At 39.9% G+C, this 15940-nt stretch overlaps 1 protein-coding gene across 1 annotated transcript in view; it reads left to right on the top strand.

Moving 5' to 3' along the window:
- Positions 1-14882, top strand: part of CUL4A (cullin 4A) — a 49572-nt gene extending 34690 nt beyond the window's left edge. The window contains exons 13-20 of the mRNA XM_066618923.1: positions 684-794; positions 2821-2906; positions 4799-4906; positions 6108-6221; positions 7381-7486; positions 9853-10025; positions 12727-12879; positions 13103-14882. Of these exons, the coding sequence (XP_066475020.1) occupies positions 684-794; positions 2821-2906; positions 4799-4906; positions 6108-6221; positions 7381-7486; positions 9853-10025; positions 12727-12879; positions 13103-13198 (947 nt within the window). The 3' untranslated portion in view covers positions 13199-14882. The remainder of the gene's footprint in view (positions 1-683; positions 795-2820; positions 2907-4798; positions 4907-6107; positions 6222-7380; positions 7487-9852; positions 10026-12726; positions 12880-13102) is intronic.
- The last annotated feature ends 1058 nt before the right edge of the window (positions 14883-15940 follow it).

Here is a 15940-nt window from a genome sequence, read left to right as displayed (position 1 = left end):
TTGCCTTCAGAGGCTTCAGGTTGGGCCAGATTGGCTCATTGTGGGTCTGGGGGACCTGCAGATCAGCCAGATCCATGGTTACAAAATCCACGGATAAGTAGACTCAACCTGTATTCTTGAGAGGTATTTGACCCTTTTTATGTGATTCAAAAGGGATTTGCACACAGAATCCCAGTGGACCCCTTACTCTTCAGTCTTTCAGATGCTTTGTTAAAACCTGGCTGTTTCAGTGAGCATTTGAAAGTGATTGACAACTTTGGCTGGAGGTGGCATGGTGATTTGGAGGCAGTAGTTGTGAACTGGTTTTATTATAGGTTGCCTTTTGTTTCTTTTTCTGATTTTTATTTTGGTTTTTGATTGTACACTATATTGGGTTATTCTTGGCAGAATGGCAGGATATAATTAAAAAAATAAAATAAAGATAAAATGGGAAAACAAGCACTGCTTAAGGGGAGAGCATTCTTACCTATTATGAAGAGACAGAGAACTTAGTAAATCAGGACTGAAAGAGCTACTTCCAAATATCAAAGTCAAAGAAATGCTTTTCTAATAATTAAGATTTTAAAATGTCTGTAGACATACACTTCCTCAGTGCGTATTTGATTTTTTTTCTTTGTGGTTCAAGAAACAAAAATCAGGATTCACACTGTACTTTTTTGTTTGTTTCAATATTATCCATGCAGGTAAAGATGTGTTTGAAGCATTTTATAAAAAAGATTTGGCCAAAAGACTTCTGGTTGGGAAAAGTGCTTCAGTGGATGCTGAGAAATCTATGTTGTCTAAACTTAAGCATGGTAAGTATTTGGAAGGACACTTGGCAATTGAAATGGTACAATTTGTAGAAAGATGTTTATACATTTTAAATCTATCAGTGAAATCCACGCTTGAACTATTTTTTGAGCCCCCTTTATACTGAGGCTTGTGAATAGTGTCCACCTAAGATCCTAAATAAATGCCTACGTCAGTGGTTCCCAAATTTTTTTGCACCACGACCCATGTCAGAACCCACCTAGATTTACCAGAATTTTTAAAAAGGAGTTCTACAAAGAAATAATATTTTATTTATAAGTAATAATAACCAGAAAAAGACCCTCAAACTTTATCTCTCTATATTTACACATGCTTGCAAATTGCAGGAGCTGAGCTCCAGGGCCTCTGAAAGGAATTTTATCAGGGGGTACAAAGTTTCTTTAGGGCGCCTTTGCAAAGGGGAAGGGGTGAAACACAACAGGGGAGGGTAGTGACGGGTAAGCAGAATGGGGGCAGGGGGCAAAACAGGGCAGGGAAGGGTGAAGGCATCTGGAAAAATCTCTGAAGCCCATGTCTACTTGCTCATGCAGCATTGGCAGGTAGATACAGTAATATGGAAAAACAAACACACTCTCTAAAATCTTTTAAATATAGAAAAACATGCAGAAAATTAGCATCATCATATTTAGGCTCACACTAGAATGGAAGGTGTCCTGTATGCACCAACACATCCTTCTGTAGTCTTGCAGCTGTGTCCCTGAGCTCCTATACACTTCTTCATGCTAAGTAGATCCACAAGCCAAAGAGCTACTGTAGCAGGCCAGTTGCTTTCCAGATTTGACACAGTGTTAAGGAGTGTCATGTTTGCATTCCTCAGCCCAGGATGTATGGCTTGCCAGTAGCTGCAGCCAGATGCTCCATAGTAGTGCCTCCAGCATTCCATGTGGGCTTTGAGTCCAGGAAATGTAAGATCCCAGGATATTTCTGGGCCCCCTCCTTTGGCTCCTGGGCCCAGTTTTTGACCCTGGGCCCAGGTACAAATTACCCCCTTTACCCCCCTCTCCTAGGCCCTGCTTAATTATTTGCAGGGCAGTTACCAGCTATCTGGAAAACTGCAGCAGCTACAGTATCTGATTTTTCAATAGCCTCAGGGTTTAAGGCAATTATCTGATCTTTTCATCACCCTTTGGTGACCCTTCAATTGGTCCTGACTCATAGTTTAGGAATCACTGGCCTACAGCAATACAGTACCTTGCACTTTTGTTTGGTTACTGACAAGAGCATGACCGAAAGTCAAGAATGGATGAATGTCAAAGCAAGAGACTTATTTACTTGAAAATTTATTTTGGCTAAGCCAAAAATGTAAATAACTATATATAACACATGTGAATGTGTGTGAAACCTAAATAAACAAAAATTTTAAAAAATGGATGTTGGTGAATGTCATGGAAGTTTGGATGAAAGAGGAAAGCATATGGATGAAATCTGAAATTTGAAAATGACTAAAAGAGCAAAGTGATGAAAGTTAAGGTATTGCTATATACAGTTTTGGATTTTTAAACAAAGAAAGTAGAATGCCTTCTATCTAATTGTCTTTGGGTGTTGCTCAAATTCTGAGTCTGTGCTCCTAAAGAGCAGTTCGTGCCTGGTGCAATAGCTAAAATGCAACAGGTGAGAGTTTTAGATACTTTTATTGCTTTAAAATGTAGCTGCGTGTGGCAGGATGCAGCAAAATGGCAGGGTGCAACATTTATACAGCAAGTTACTTATCTCAGGATCCAGGCAAAGTATTACAATATTAGGCTTTTCTCATCCTGGTAACTTTCAGTTCAAAATGCTTCAACTTGTTTTATTCTCTGTTGGGTTCTGCTTGATCTGGTACTTACCAGATTCTGATATAACAGCCAGATTTGTCCTCCTCCCTCTTTAGCTATGTGCAGGTTACAAAGGTCACTATGGATGGTTATTTTATATCAGGTGTTTCTGAAATGTTTTATAGCTCGATTATGTGCTGAAATTGTGGCCAAAGTTGGCTTACACATGGTACCTCTGTTTTTGTTTACCTAACAGAATGTGGTGCTGCTTTTACCAGTAAACTGGAAGGAATGTTCAAGGATATGGAACTTTCCAAAGACATTATGGTTCAGTTTAAACAAGTAAGTTTAACTTCAGCTGGAGAACATAGTGAATTTTCAGCAAAGTGCCCATTTGTGTATCTTTTTTTCATAGAAGCGAATGGCTTATAGTTTATTGTGCACACTGGGTACTGGAATAAAGAGAGTAGTTTTCCCAAAGTCACACAGTAGCCTACCGTGTTTCCCCGAAAATAAGACCTAGCGTGTTTTTTGAGAATTGCTGAAATACAAGACCTACCCTGAAAATAAGACCTAGTTGTGATCAGGGCTGGGACAGGGGGACAAATGTTAATCAGCACAAAGATCTCATAGTGTATTAACAGGAAGTGGTCCTCGGGCGGGGGCGGGTGGACAAAGTGACCGGGAACACTACACTCCTGTGCGCGCCACCTAGAAAGTGCCTGCTGTGGTGCCTTGGGGAGAGGATGCTGAGGAGGAGCTGAGGCAGGAAGCAGCAAGTGAGACAACCCTGCCTGCTCTGAGGCTCTCCACACCTTCCAGGGAGCAAGTCCCATTAACTATAAAGGGACTGACTTCTGAGTAGACAGGCAGGCAGTACATTGTTGTACATTAGAAAAAAAAGACCTACCCCAAAAATAAGACCTAATGTGTTTTTTTTGAGCCAAAAAATATAAGACAGTGTCTTATTTTCGGGAAAACACAGTACATTTCAGTTTTGATTTGAATCCAGTACTCTCTTTTCAACCTCCTTTCAATTCATTGAAAATACAACAGCGCATAATATTCAGAACCTTGCTAGGTCAGAGCAAGAATCTATTCTGGTATACCATCCTGTTTCCAACAATGACCAGCTTGAAGCTTCCAGGAAAGCTCACATTTGGGATATGAAGAGAACACCCACCCACCCCATTTTTGATCCACCTCAGCAAAATAGAGATATTTCATTATGCTGTCATGGAAAATAATCAGTGGCAGACGTATGGGTGGGTACATTTCTCTAATCCTCTTTTAAAGATACCTATTACAGTGGCACATCTTGTGGCAGAATATTCAGTAAGTCACAAGTAGGAATACTTATTTTGTGTATCCAGACCCTACTGCCAATCAGTTTCATTCATCTTAATCAGCACAAAGATCTCATAGTGTATTAACAGGAGTTTGAAGTACAGTCACCCTTCATCTTACACAAGGGATTACATTTCAGAGTAGCATATGTTGCATATGTTCAAACTTACATTGAAAATCCCTGACATCAAGGAAAATAGGTTTCTTTAAAAATTACAAGAAGCAGGCAGGAAGTGAGGGAGCTGTAGCTTCAATCTCGGACTTACTTTCAGGTATGTATTTAGTAAGTGAAATCAACTTCACTGTTTAAATTGCGGTATGTGTATGTTTTGCTAAGCAAGTGTAGTCCAGTTTACACAAGTCAACTACACCTAAGATGAGGGCAGACTGTACTTGCATCCTTAGACAATTTTCTAGGGATACTGCAAAGCCAAAGAATCTCTTTCAAAATTATTTTGACAGTATGGTCTTTAATGATCAATATGCATTCAGAATTACCTCAGTTCTTCATTACAGAAGCCTACAAAAGTCAGAATTAGAGGGTGTTCCAGTCACTTTTGAAAATCTGGAATTCATTTAAAGCTTTTAATTTTCATATTTGAAATTTACCTATGGACAGTGAATGAATTTTTGAAATATATGCAAGTTCTAAAGAATGGCAGGTTGAATCATTTGTTGAATTCAATTTTTGTGAAATATGTTGTATTTTACTCCTTTTCAAAAGAATATTGATAAACACAATTTTGCCATAAACCTTTATTCATTGAATTTTTTCCCCTGGATAAAGTTGATCATAATATAGACAGTAGCAATTATTAGTCTGTGCTTGTCTGTAATTGTACATGTTAGCAAAATTTTAAATCCTTTATTTCCCTTTTTTATCACAGTATATGCAAAATCAAAGTGACCCAGGCAGTATAGATTTAACAGTAAATATACTTACTATGGGATATTGGCCAACTTATACACCTATGGATGTCCTTTTGCCTTCAGAGGTAAGCCTTTAAGAACATCTAAAATACAGTTTGTGGTCTCTGCAGTCTTGTATATATCCCAATAAGCATGTATTAAGCACTGTATCTCTGAGGGCCCCCTCCTATCCAACTTTCCAGTGCCTATGCAGCCCCAAGGTAAGGCAAAAAACTTCCCTTACCTTGAGGAGGCCTCCATGACTGCTCCCCTGCTGCAGGAAGCAGTGCATGACCCATAGACATGGTTGCATCAGTGCTGGAAAGTTGGATAGGAATGGGCCCTTAGAGTTTTTCAGCCAAAGGGGAAGTGTTTTATCCACTTAGGTCAAATTGTGAGCCTTGCATACATTTAGTGTAGGACAGATGCCTATCTCTTCTGTTCTGACCTCTTAGGAAGAGTGTGAGGGCCTAATCCTGAATCCTCCCAGCACCGGTACTGAGCTCCAGCACCGGTACTGGATGCCATGAAGCACGTTTGCTGCACCGGGAGAGTAGGGAACACTGGCACTGCTCCCACACCAGTTAGGTACCAGTGTAAGTGAAACTGCTGGGCGATGGTGCAGCCTCTGGGGGGCAGGAGGAGGGCGGAATAAGGATGGGGCTGGGGGTGGAAGGGGGGTGGGGCAAGCAGAGCCCTGCTGCGCCATATCCTAAACTCCGTGTAGGGTCAAAAAGTCTGACACAGAAGGCGCAATCCTAACCCCTTATATCAGTGGTTTCCAGCACTGAAATAAGGGCAATGCAGCTCTGAGGTAAGGGAACAAACATTCACTTACTTTGAGGAGACCTCCATGAGTGACACCCAACTGCAGCATGCCGCACATGTCCCACTGGCACTGCTATGCCAGTGTTGGAAAGCACCGATATAAGGGGATAGGATTGCGCCCACTGCACAGAGCTTCCTGCTGCTGTTTGGAGGCTTACAGCCCGTGAAACCCTGGCAAGTGCCTTGCGACACCCAGGGCATCACAACACACATTTTCAAAACCACTAATGTAGCGCATTCAGCTCAGTGACCTGCTGAGCTTTAGGCAAACGTTGCTTTGCAAAAACTAATGCCAGTGTAATGCTGCTTGTCTTTAGCTGTTGTACCATTTATGTATTGATTTTTTATATAAAAGAGGCAGGGCGAAGTCTAAGCCTTAGAATCACATGCTTATATGTTCGCATACATGTGTGTGTTTGCATACATTTATTTTTTCCTCCTTTCCCTGTATTATTACAGATGGTTAAACTTCAAGAAATATTTAAGACTTTTTATCTTGGAAAGCACAGTGGTCGAAAACTTCAGTGGCAGACCAGTTTAGGACATGCTGTCCTGAAAGCAGAGTTTAAAGAGGTGTGTTTATTTGACTTATTATTGTTACTTTTAGATTTTCTTTAAACATGCAGTTTTCCATTCAGTTTAATTAAGAAAAAAATGGTATTAATTCTAAGCAATCAGAATTTGATGGATATAAACTAGAGTTTGATTTGAGCCATTGTAACCTTTGCTGCTAAATGGACACAATATTGTCCATCAACAGAAAAGTCTGTTCTTTTTGTTTTAAAACGTTATGCTATCAAGTACAAAATAATTTTTATTTATTTTTATTTTATTTATTTATTTTTATCACATTAATATTCTGCCCTTCCTCAAAGTAGCAACTTTTCCTGTTGTATTCTCTTGAACTTTTAGGATCCTCTAAACCAGTGGTGTCAAACATAAAATTCATGAGCCAGATGTAACACATGAAAGCTCTTTATCTGGTCCACATGATGATTAGGCTCTCCCAGCCCCACTCTTTCTGCAGTGCTGCTTCTGTTAAGGCTCTGGAAGAGATAGAAGGAGGCCTCAGAAGGCCAGGAACACTACAGGGAGAGGGGCAGACCAAAATGGTTGAGAGAGAGAGATGCTGCCAAGCCACTAGGAGAACTCAATTACCATTTCAGCACCCTTTCAGCAGTGCTTCTTCTTCTGAGGTGCCACTTTGCAGCTCAGCAGCTGAGAGGTGTTCTATGAAGTAATGCCTCAGCCAGAATGGCATGGCTGAAAGAGTGACCCGCGTGATAATTGGGCTCTTCCGTATCTTGAAATTACTATCATGATTTGTGTATTTTCTCTTCTGTCATTTGCAGGTAATGCAAATTTTCTCTTCCTACTTAATGACATCATTTCTGGCCCTCAGCAGGCATCATGTTTACATATTAAAATAAATCAATAAATGGTTCCCAAAGTCCCCAAAGTATTCAGAATCTTAACAAAAAAATGGACGAGACACTAGCGACAGTCACTGAAAAAGATGCCTGCTACTGTATTAAATGAGTTTGACACCCCTGCTCTAGCTTATCTAAATGTAGGTTGCAAGAGACCTTGTATATGTCAGATGATCCTTTTGGTGCGGTATGGGAGAGAACAAGGCTATCAACATCTACTATACAGTACAGTACTATAATGTACAGTATAATGTACATATATTTAAGGTGTGTTTGTATGTGTGTGATTTTTCCTTTTGTAGGGAAAAAAGGAATTTCAGGTATCACTCTTCCAGACATTAGTGCTTCTAATGTTCAACGAAGGAGATGAATTTGGTTTTGAAGAAATTAAAATGGCCACTGGTATAGGTATGTAGTAGTTTTTAAGTGCACATGTATCTCATCCAGATGTAAAATTTGACCCTGAATGTAAATTACTTTCAGTTAAAATACAGAAGAATGACTACTTGTTCCATGTTTGTTGTAAGGTTTTGTTCTGATACACAAATGTCAGTATAGGTACCTGTATTACAAAAGTTACACTATGGCTTCGTGTATTATTATTAAGAATGTTAATGTACTACTCCTATTGAAAGTTCACAAAGTGGTTTACATAGTAAAAGAAATCAAGAAATGGTTCCCAAAGTCCCCAAAGGATTCAGAACCTTAAAAAAAAATATGGACGAAATACCAGCTCTCCCCCTGCTAAATACACTTTGAAAGGTGCCTTTTGTCCAGTCAGCAAGAGCTTACTCCTGGTGGTGTGTGCCTGGCTGAGATGTCCATTATGTAATTGATCCCTATGCTCTTTATTATTAATAGATGCTTGGTGTGGACATGTTGCATGGCATTCTTGCTTACACTAACTGAAAATAATATCTAGGATTTATCACTTGAACTGTCATTCCAAGCCCTAATTAGTGGTCTTCAACTTTTTTCATGCCACAACCCCAATCAATCAATCAGTATTAAGACTGGGGACCCATTATCAATCCCAGTCCCCTCCTGGGACACTATCTGCCTATTCCTCACCCCCGTTATGCACTCACAGCACTGTTCACTATATCCAAATATTCTTATTAGAGAGCAGAAAATGAAAGCGTGGCACTAGAGAAAGCTATTTTAGCACAGAATCTGAGCAGGTCTGGGCCCATGGTCAAAAAGGGAACCCAGGAACCAAAGGAGGGGACCCAGAAATTTCCTGGGATCTTACGTTTTCCTGTCTACTCAGATTTGTTGCCTGCACAGGTGCTGGGGACACTACCACAAGCATGTGGCTACAGCTACTGCAGCTACTGGCAAGCCATATGTGCCATGCCAAGGAACATCTCCTCAATACAGTGTCAAATCTGAGAGGAAACTGGCCGGGTACAGTAGCCCTTTGGTGTGCTTCCCATGAAGGAGTGTATAGTTCAGGGACACAGCTGCAGAACTACAGCTGCTGCAGAAGCAAGTTTTGGTCTGCACAGGACACTTCCCATTCTAGTGTGAGCCTAAATATGATGATGCTCATTTTCTGCATGATTTTCTATGTTTAAAAGATTTTAGAGAGACTTAGGAATGTGTTTGGTTTTCCATATTATTGTATCTAGCTGCCAATGCAACAAGGGTGGGTAGACCTGGCTCCAAAGACTTTTTGTACCCCCTGATAAAATTCCTCTCAGAGGCCCTGACTGGGACACAATATCCTGGTACACTAAATGTTTCCCCCTTTATCTGGTGGTGCTCAAGTCTTCAACCTTGTTCATTCCCATAAGTTGCCACAACCCCATTGGGGTCACAACCTAACCGTGTTCATGTGGACAGTGGGTCCTCTCCATAGCATGCATGGTGACATGAGGTGATAGGGTATGCATTCAGAAGGAAGCCTGATGCATAGCTGAAGATACAACATAAACCTCTAAATTATGTCCTATCTAGCTTTAAGTTTATCTGAAAGCTAGGCTGAAGTAAGAGGGCACAGAGTTGCCATAGTACTTCACTGTACCGCTTAGCACTTTTCTCATCTCTCTCCCACCCTCTGCTTTTCTAGCCTTTATCTTGGATGAAGTAGTCGGCCAGGGGGTGTCACAGGCAGCCACTACAGTGCTGCTGTGTTTCCCAAAGTGAGGAGATGGTAGCTGCACTTGTGTCACACACACTCTCTCTCTCTCTCTTTTGTTCTGGCCTTAAATGCCAGAAGCAGAGCATTATAGCTCCCAAATGGGGGGCAAACAGAAGCACAACTGTTAATCTAAGGCAGCAATTTTCAACCTTTTTCATCTCACGGCACACTGACAAGGCACTAAAATTTGCAAGGCACACCATCAGGTTTTTGACAATTGACAAGGCACACCATGTTGCCAGTGGGGGTCTCACATCCCTATTGGCCCTACTAATAAATGAGCTTCCCTCAAATTCCTGTGGCACACCTGTGGACCACTCATGGCACACCAGTGTGCCACGGCACAGTGGTTGAAAATGGCTGATCTAAGGCATTGTTAGCTTTTCTAAGCAAGTAGAAGAATAGCAAATTGCAGGACTGAACTAGAACAGAGAAGCTCTTTCTGCCCTTAACTAACAATGTATGAACAGACAAGGTATCCAACAGTCTTCCACCTCATATTTACTTCAGCCTGTGCTTTTGTATTTTGTACTTCTTTTGTATAACTGTTGATCAGTTGTATAACTGTTGTATAACTGTTGATCATGAACAGGTTTCTGCTGTGTTTTTGCTATTTAAACCTACTTTACAGAGGACAGTGAATTGAAAAGAACCCTGCAGTCTCTGGCCTGTGGCAAAGCAAGAGTACTAAATAAAAATCCAAGAGGGAAGGATGTAGAAGATGGAGATAAATTCACCTTTAATGGTGATTTCAAACATAAGTTGTTCAGAATTAAGATAAATCAAATCCAGATGAAAGAAACGGTTCGTATTAAATACTGTCACCAATCTGACATGTTCTCTTTATAGAGTTATAATGCTTTGGCTGCAGTCTTATGCACACTTTCCTGAGAATAAGTTTCATTGAACACAATGGGACTTACTTCTGAATAGACATTCATAAGGTTGTGCTGTATGCTTATCAGTATGTTCCAAGTTAAAATTATGTTTCCGTTTTTGAGCATAGCTTATTTGTTTTGTGAAGGAAGAAATACTTATCAGTCAGTTTATCCACACGCTTAAATTGCAAGCAAATGCAATAGCACCGTGTTTGAAAACAGGAACACTATTCATTGAATAGTTATAGACTGAATAGAATGTAATTCATAGAAACTGCTACTTTTTAGGTACACAGGCAAATACACAGGTACCTGTTTTAATTTAAGAACTAGTTGACTCATTAGTCTATAACTGCTGAGACTTTCAGCAGTTATAGACTATTCAGTCTATAGACTGAAAGTCTCAGCAGTTATAGACTAATGAGTCAGCTGGTTCTTAAAATAAAACAGGTACCTGTGTATTTGCCTGTGTACCTAAAAAGTAGCCATTTCTATGAATTACGGTTTTCTTGTTCTGATTCTGAATAGTTGTCACAAATGCAGTGTTGTGGACAAACTTTAAGTCTCATCCATTGTAATTTGTTCTAAGTGACATGTTGAAAATTGAAAATTATCCTCTATTGGGAAAATGGTAGTGATGAACACAGTACAGTTGAAATCATTTTTAATATTGCATTAATCATTTTTAAAATGTAATTTGGCATATTGTTTGTGTTTGCTACGTGTGGATCAGATTTGCGTATCTCTGAAGTATAGGTCGAATCCTAAAGTGTTAAGATTCCTGTGCCCTATTGAAATTAAGGGAACTTAGGTTAGTCACAACTAAGAGTCCAATCCTGTGCTCAGTGGCATGGCTCTGTGCCGCCGAGCACTGTTGCAAACGTGCCATAAGGCATGTTTGCAAGGCTCACCGCTGCGCTCCTGCCTGTGCTAGCCCAGCACCGGCCGGTGCTGGGCTAGCATGGGACGGTCACACAGCTTCCGCGGCTCGGCGATCTCCCAGACTGCTGAGCTGCAGAACGGTAGGCGGGAGCAGGGATGGGGTGGGGAGGAGGCATTCCGGGGAGGGGGGAGGCTGGCGAGAGGCGGAGAGAGGACAGGCAGGAGGCGTGCCGGGGGGAGGGAGGGAGGCAGCTCCACGGAGCTCTGCTAAGCAGGATCCAAGGTACTTGTGTAGGGCTCCTTTGCAGGGCTGCTTACCTCACTCGGGGGGGGGGAAGGGGACAAACGTCCCCTTCTCCCAAGGCGTCTCCTACGGCAGCCGTTCTCAGTGCCGTTCTCAGAGCCTGGGCGCCCCGGGCAGCTCAGGACTGGGCTGTAACTTGTCTTATTTATTTCAATGATACTTCATCATGACTGTTTCCTTGGGATACAACGCAATGCAGTGGCTGCAAAATTTTCAAACATGCTGTCAAGATAACTTGGTCAGTTTAAGCAATCATTTTATATAACTAGATAAAAGTGTCACATGGTGACTTATCCATGCAAATTTGTCCTCCAGGAGCTTTTTGTGTGAGCCCACCTATTTCTGGTTAGAATTATATATAGCACAGGTCTTCAAAAAAAACACTTTTTTTAGTTGCCAAGGATGTTTGAATAGATTTAGCATATTTTGGGGGTGCTGAATCCAACAATGGCATGGTTTTTGCCCACTTGGCTCTTGTTTTGGGGGTACGGCATTGCCATCTTATATGCCAATTCAAGCAGCTTCCTTGTGAGGAAGCCAACATCATTTTTTGATTCAGCTTCCCGAATATACCCAAGAATAGGTCTAACTTTTAAGACAACAAAATATGTATTGGCATGTGTAGTTACTAAGAACTATCGAAAGCTAAGCATGCCAAGGTGTGCTCACAACCTTTGCTACCTTTTTTTTGGAGAAAGTAAATTATGCAAATTAAACTAATCTGTAAATTTCAACGTTCTACTTGTTAAATTTGGGACAGCAATCTGGGGAAATGAATAAAAGTTGGGCTGAAATTGATTCCAGGATAATATAAGTACTTTTTATTATTTTATGGGGCAGTGACTCCCATATACACACTGACCCACACATTCACTCCACTTACCTGTTATCTAAAAACTAAAAATAATGCCTATCTTTCAATCTTGTGCATACTTTCCTGAGAGTAAGTCTCATGGAACACAATGGGGCTTACTTCTGAGTAGACATTCATAAGATTGTGCTGTTTGCTTATCAGTATGTTCCAAGCTAAAATTGTGATTCCCTTTTCGAACATAGCTTATTTGTTTTGTGAAAGAAGAAATATTAATCTTATCAGTTTATCCATGCACTTAAACTGCAAGCTAATGCAATAGTACCCTGTTTGAAAACAGGAACACTATTCACATGCTGAAAGTCTCAGCAGTTATGGACAAATGAGCCAACTTGTTTTTCCCCTCTCTCTCCTGGTGCCTGTTTTTTTCCATCTTCTGGAAAAAGTGTTCTCATATCTGAGATGGACTAATAACTCCTTTGAAAGTATTTTAGACTATTATAAGAAGTGAAATGAACAATTCCTTTGGTTGAGAATGTTTGGTTTTCTTTTAACACTGCCTGTGCATCACAAAACCAGAGTGTGTGATTAAGTGAGAGATTAATGCAGTCTTCTGTTTCTGCTGTTTAGGTTGAGGAACAAGTCAGCACCACTGAAAGAGTGTTTCAAGATAGACAGTATCAGATTGATGCTGCTATAGTACGAATAATGAAGATGAGGAAGACACTTGGCCACAATCTTCTTGTTTCAGAGTTATACAATCAGCTGAAATTTCCTGTAAAGGTGAGATTTTAAGGTTCTCACCTTCTTAAAAGCCAAACAAGAACAACAAAGAATAAACCCACATGCAATCGCTAGAAATGTGGTTGTACAATCATGATAAAGTTAACTGTGATCAAAATAGTTATGCTGTCATTTTTAAATATTTGCTTAAATTTGCACATTTGTTTGTTGACTTATCCTTGTATTGCTGAACACAGCAATAATGTATTCTCTCTTATTTCAGCCTGGAGACTTGAAAAAGCGAATTGAATCTCTCATAGACAGAGACTATATGGAGAGGGACAAAGAAAATCCTAATCAGTACCACTATGTTGCATGATGAAGAAGAAATTATTTTTATAAAACAAGACACTAGCTTCCCCACAATGGATACCTGTGCTGGTCCCAAACCTACTTTTTAGCAGATCTGGGAATGATGTTTGCTAGTCTAATCAGCTGCATGCCATGCTGATACATGAAGCATCCTTCCCTAGAATCCTGAGTGATATTCAAAGAAACAATTATTTTTAGAGATGCCTCTTGATTTCTTTTAAGATTTTTGTTGAAAATTTATTTTGGAGTTGGAGTGAATGGTACTCATTCTCTGTATATTGCAATTCTTTTGCCCAAAGGAACTTGGGTAGAGATGAGAGAGAGAGAGAGAGAGAGAGAGAGTGTATGTGTGTGTTTTGACTGCACATCATGAAGGCTCTTCATGCTGCATTCTCTAGTTACTATAATTATTTGAATTTCTTTTTAAAGCTTGTTGAAGAGTATTCAGTGATCTGGGAGGACACTGAATTTTAAACTATGCACCACCAATTCTTTTATTTCACATCTTTCTAAACTTTATCCAAATTTAAACTGATTAAGTGCCAAGAGAATGATGACCACATAAAACATTTGTGGTTGAGCTTTTTCTTAATAGCTCCAGATATTTTTTTTCTTCTTGGTAATGCGAGATTAATTCTATTAAGCACTTTCTTATTCCAAAATAATTGTTTATAAGCTTTCATGTAAACCCTGCAGATAACTTAATAAAACTGAGAGTTGCACACTGGGTAAATACTATCGTGTGATTTTAGAACTACTTGTAAAAGGCTTTTATAGCCCTGTAAAAACTTAAGGGACAATCCAAGCCCTCTGTAGATACAAGACAGAGCTGGAAAAATGAGACTTGAGAAGAGGATTCTTGTCACAGTAGCTTCCTTCCACATGGTCAGAGCTTGCGAGGGAGTTGATGAATTGTTTCCACAGATTTTTCTGGACAGCTTGAAAGTAGCTTGTTTCATATTGTTTATATGGAAGTTAATTGAACTTGAGAGAATGAAGCTGTTGGTTTTACAGGATATGCAGTGATGTATGTTTAAAAGCAAACCAAAGGGATTTCGACCTGTTTGTGTCATTAATGTTAGCAATATCTTTTGGAACATGCTTTGCATAAAATTAGTAACTTGATTTATTGTATAAATAAAATCCTATGTACTATTTTGACTTTTGCAAATTAAAACTGCCCTTTTCTCATCTGCATTACTGTAAGTAACTGTTGCTTTAATTGAATTTTTCTTCCTTTTTCCTGTTTAAGACTCAAATTCAAACTACTGTAAAAAGCTATTTAATATTTGATGTAGACTTATTTCAGCTTTTTCAGTGTCACAAAATTGTATGAGCACACTAGAGATGCAGGTTCATTAGTCAAAATATTTGCTTGTTGATTTTGAAAAAGGAGCAGTCTTGGGAAAAGCTTTCAGAATGCTGACATTCTGAACAGGTTGGTTTGGGTAGATTAACAAGATTTGAGTCACAAATTACAAAATAGCAATTGTTTATGAAGGTGTGGTGCTTCTGCTACTGGGAGGATTGCATCATGACAGTTATGAGCTGACAAACTCAGGTTTCATGTGATGGCAGTACTCACAATAGCAGAAGCACTGTTGAATGACATCCTTGTTGCCATTAGAATGGAATCTCAGCTGTGATGGGGAAAATCATAACTTTTTATCAAATACATAATTTTGATTTTATATCAAGTGCAGTTTGATCCTTTGTCAAATACATTTTATCAACGCAAATATTTAATATATTTATATGCTGCTTTTTATTGAATGAATAACAAAGTTGTTAACAGAATTACTGAAAGCAATTTAGACAACAAAAGGTTTTATTAAAAAACACTTACATCCTGCCTTTGGCATTCTGGTAACAGGAGGAAAAGTGGAATTAAAATGTTCAGGGGGGAAAGAAAACCATAGGGGCATAAAATTCCATACCATCAGTGTAGAATTCTGCTGCTAAGAGAGATCATAGCCACCCATCTAAAGAAGAATATACAGCATGTCAGGGTCTGGTGAACAGAAACAACCCCCCCCCCTTTATCAGTACCTATATGCGTAATGTATTGCAAGGGCCAATAATTCCTATTTCTAAATGGTCACTTTGCTTTCCTACTGTTAGAGACTTGAAAAGCATCTGCTGTTTTTTGAATCTGGGGTTAGTGGAAACTCTGCATGTGCCCCTCTTGCCCGTTATCATTTTATGCGCAGAAGTGCTTTCTATGTAAAACAGTATTCTTCAACTTTGGGGTTGTAAAGCCACATTTTTGGGATTGCAGCAAGTTTGGGGAACCAAAATGGGTGCCAATCATGAAATACTGTTGGGGTGGCATGATGCAATATGGGAGGCAGAAGATTGCATAAGGGCCAACATTCCACACATGAAATTAACACTCTGCTTGCATACATGGGATCGTTGCTGTGCCTTGCTCTGCTGTTAGACTTTGCTGTCTGCTGCATGTTGTTCTGTGCTGTAGCCTGTGTAGCCCTGATAAAAAGTCTTGGGGATGTATTATCTTGACAAGCAAAAATGACTGTGCTAAGTTCAAAAACAGCCTTCCTCACAGTGGCCTGTGGAAGCAGGAAGAGGGTGGCAACAGGGGTCGGATAGGCAAATTGGATTCCAGGAGGAGGGGATGATGATCGGTGGATCACCAGCCTCATACTTTTGTTTATTTATTGGGGTAATGGCATGAAAAAGGTTGAAGATTACTGTTGTAGGATTGCCACCTCTGACAACTTATTCCTGA

Source organism: Tiliqua scincoides, chromosome 3 (genome assembly GCF_035046505.1).
Source record: "Tiliqua scincoides isolate rTilSci1 chromosome 3, rTilSci1.hap2, whole genome shotgun sequence".
Lineage (NCBI taxonomy): Eukaryota > Metazoa > Chordata > Lepidosauria > Squamata > Scincidae > Tiliqua > Tiliqua scincoides.
This window is presented reverse-complemented; position numbering and strand designations above follow the sequence as displayed.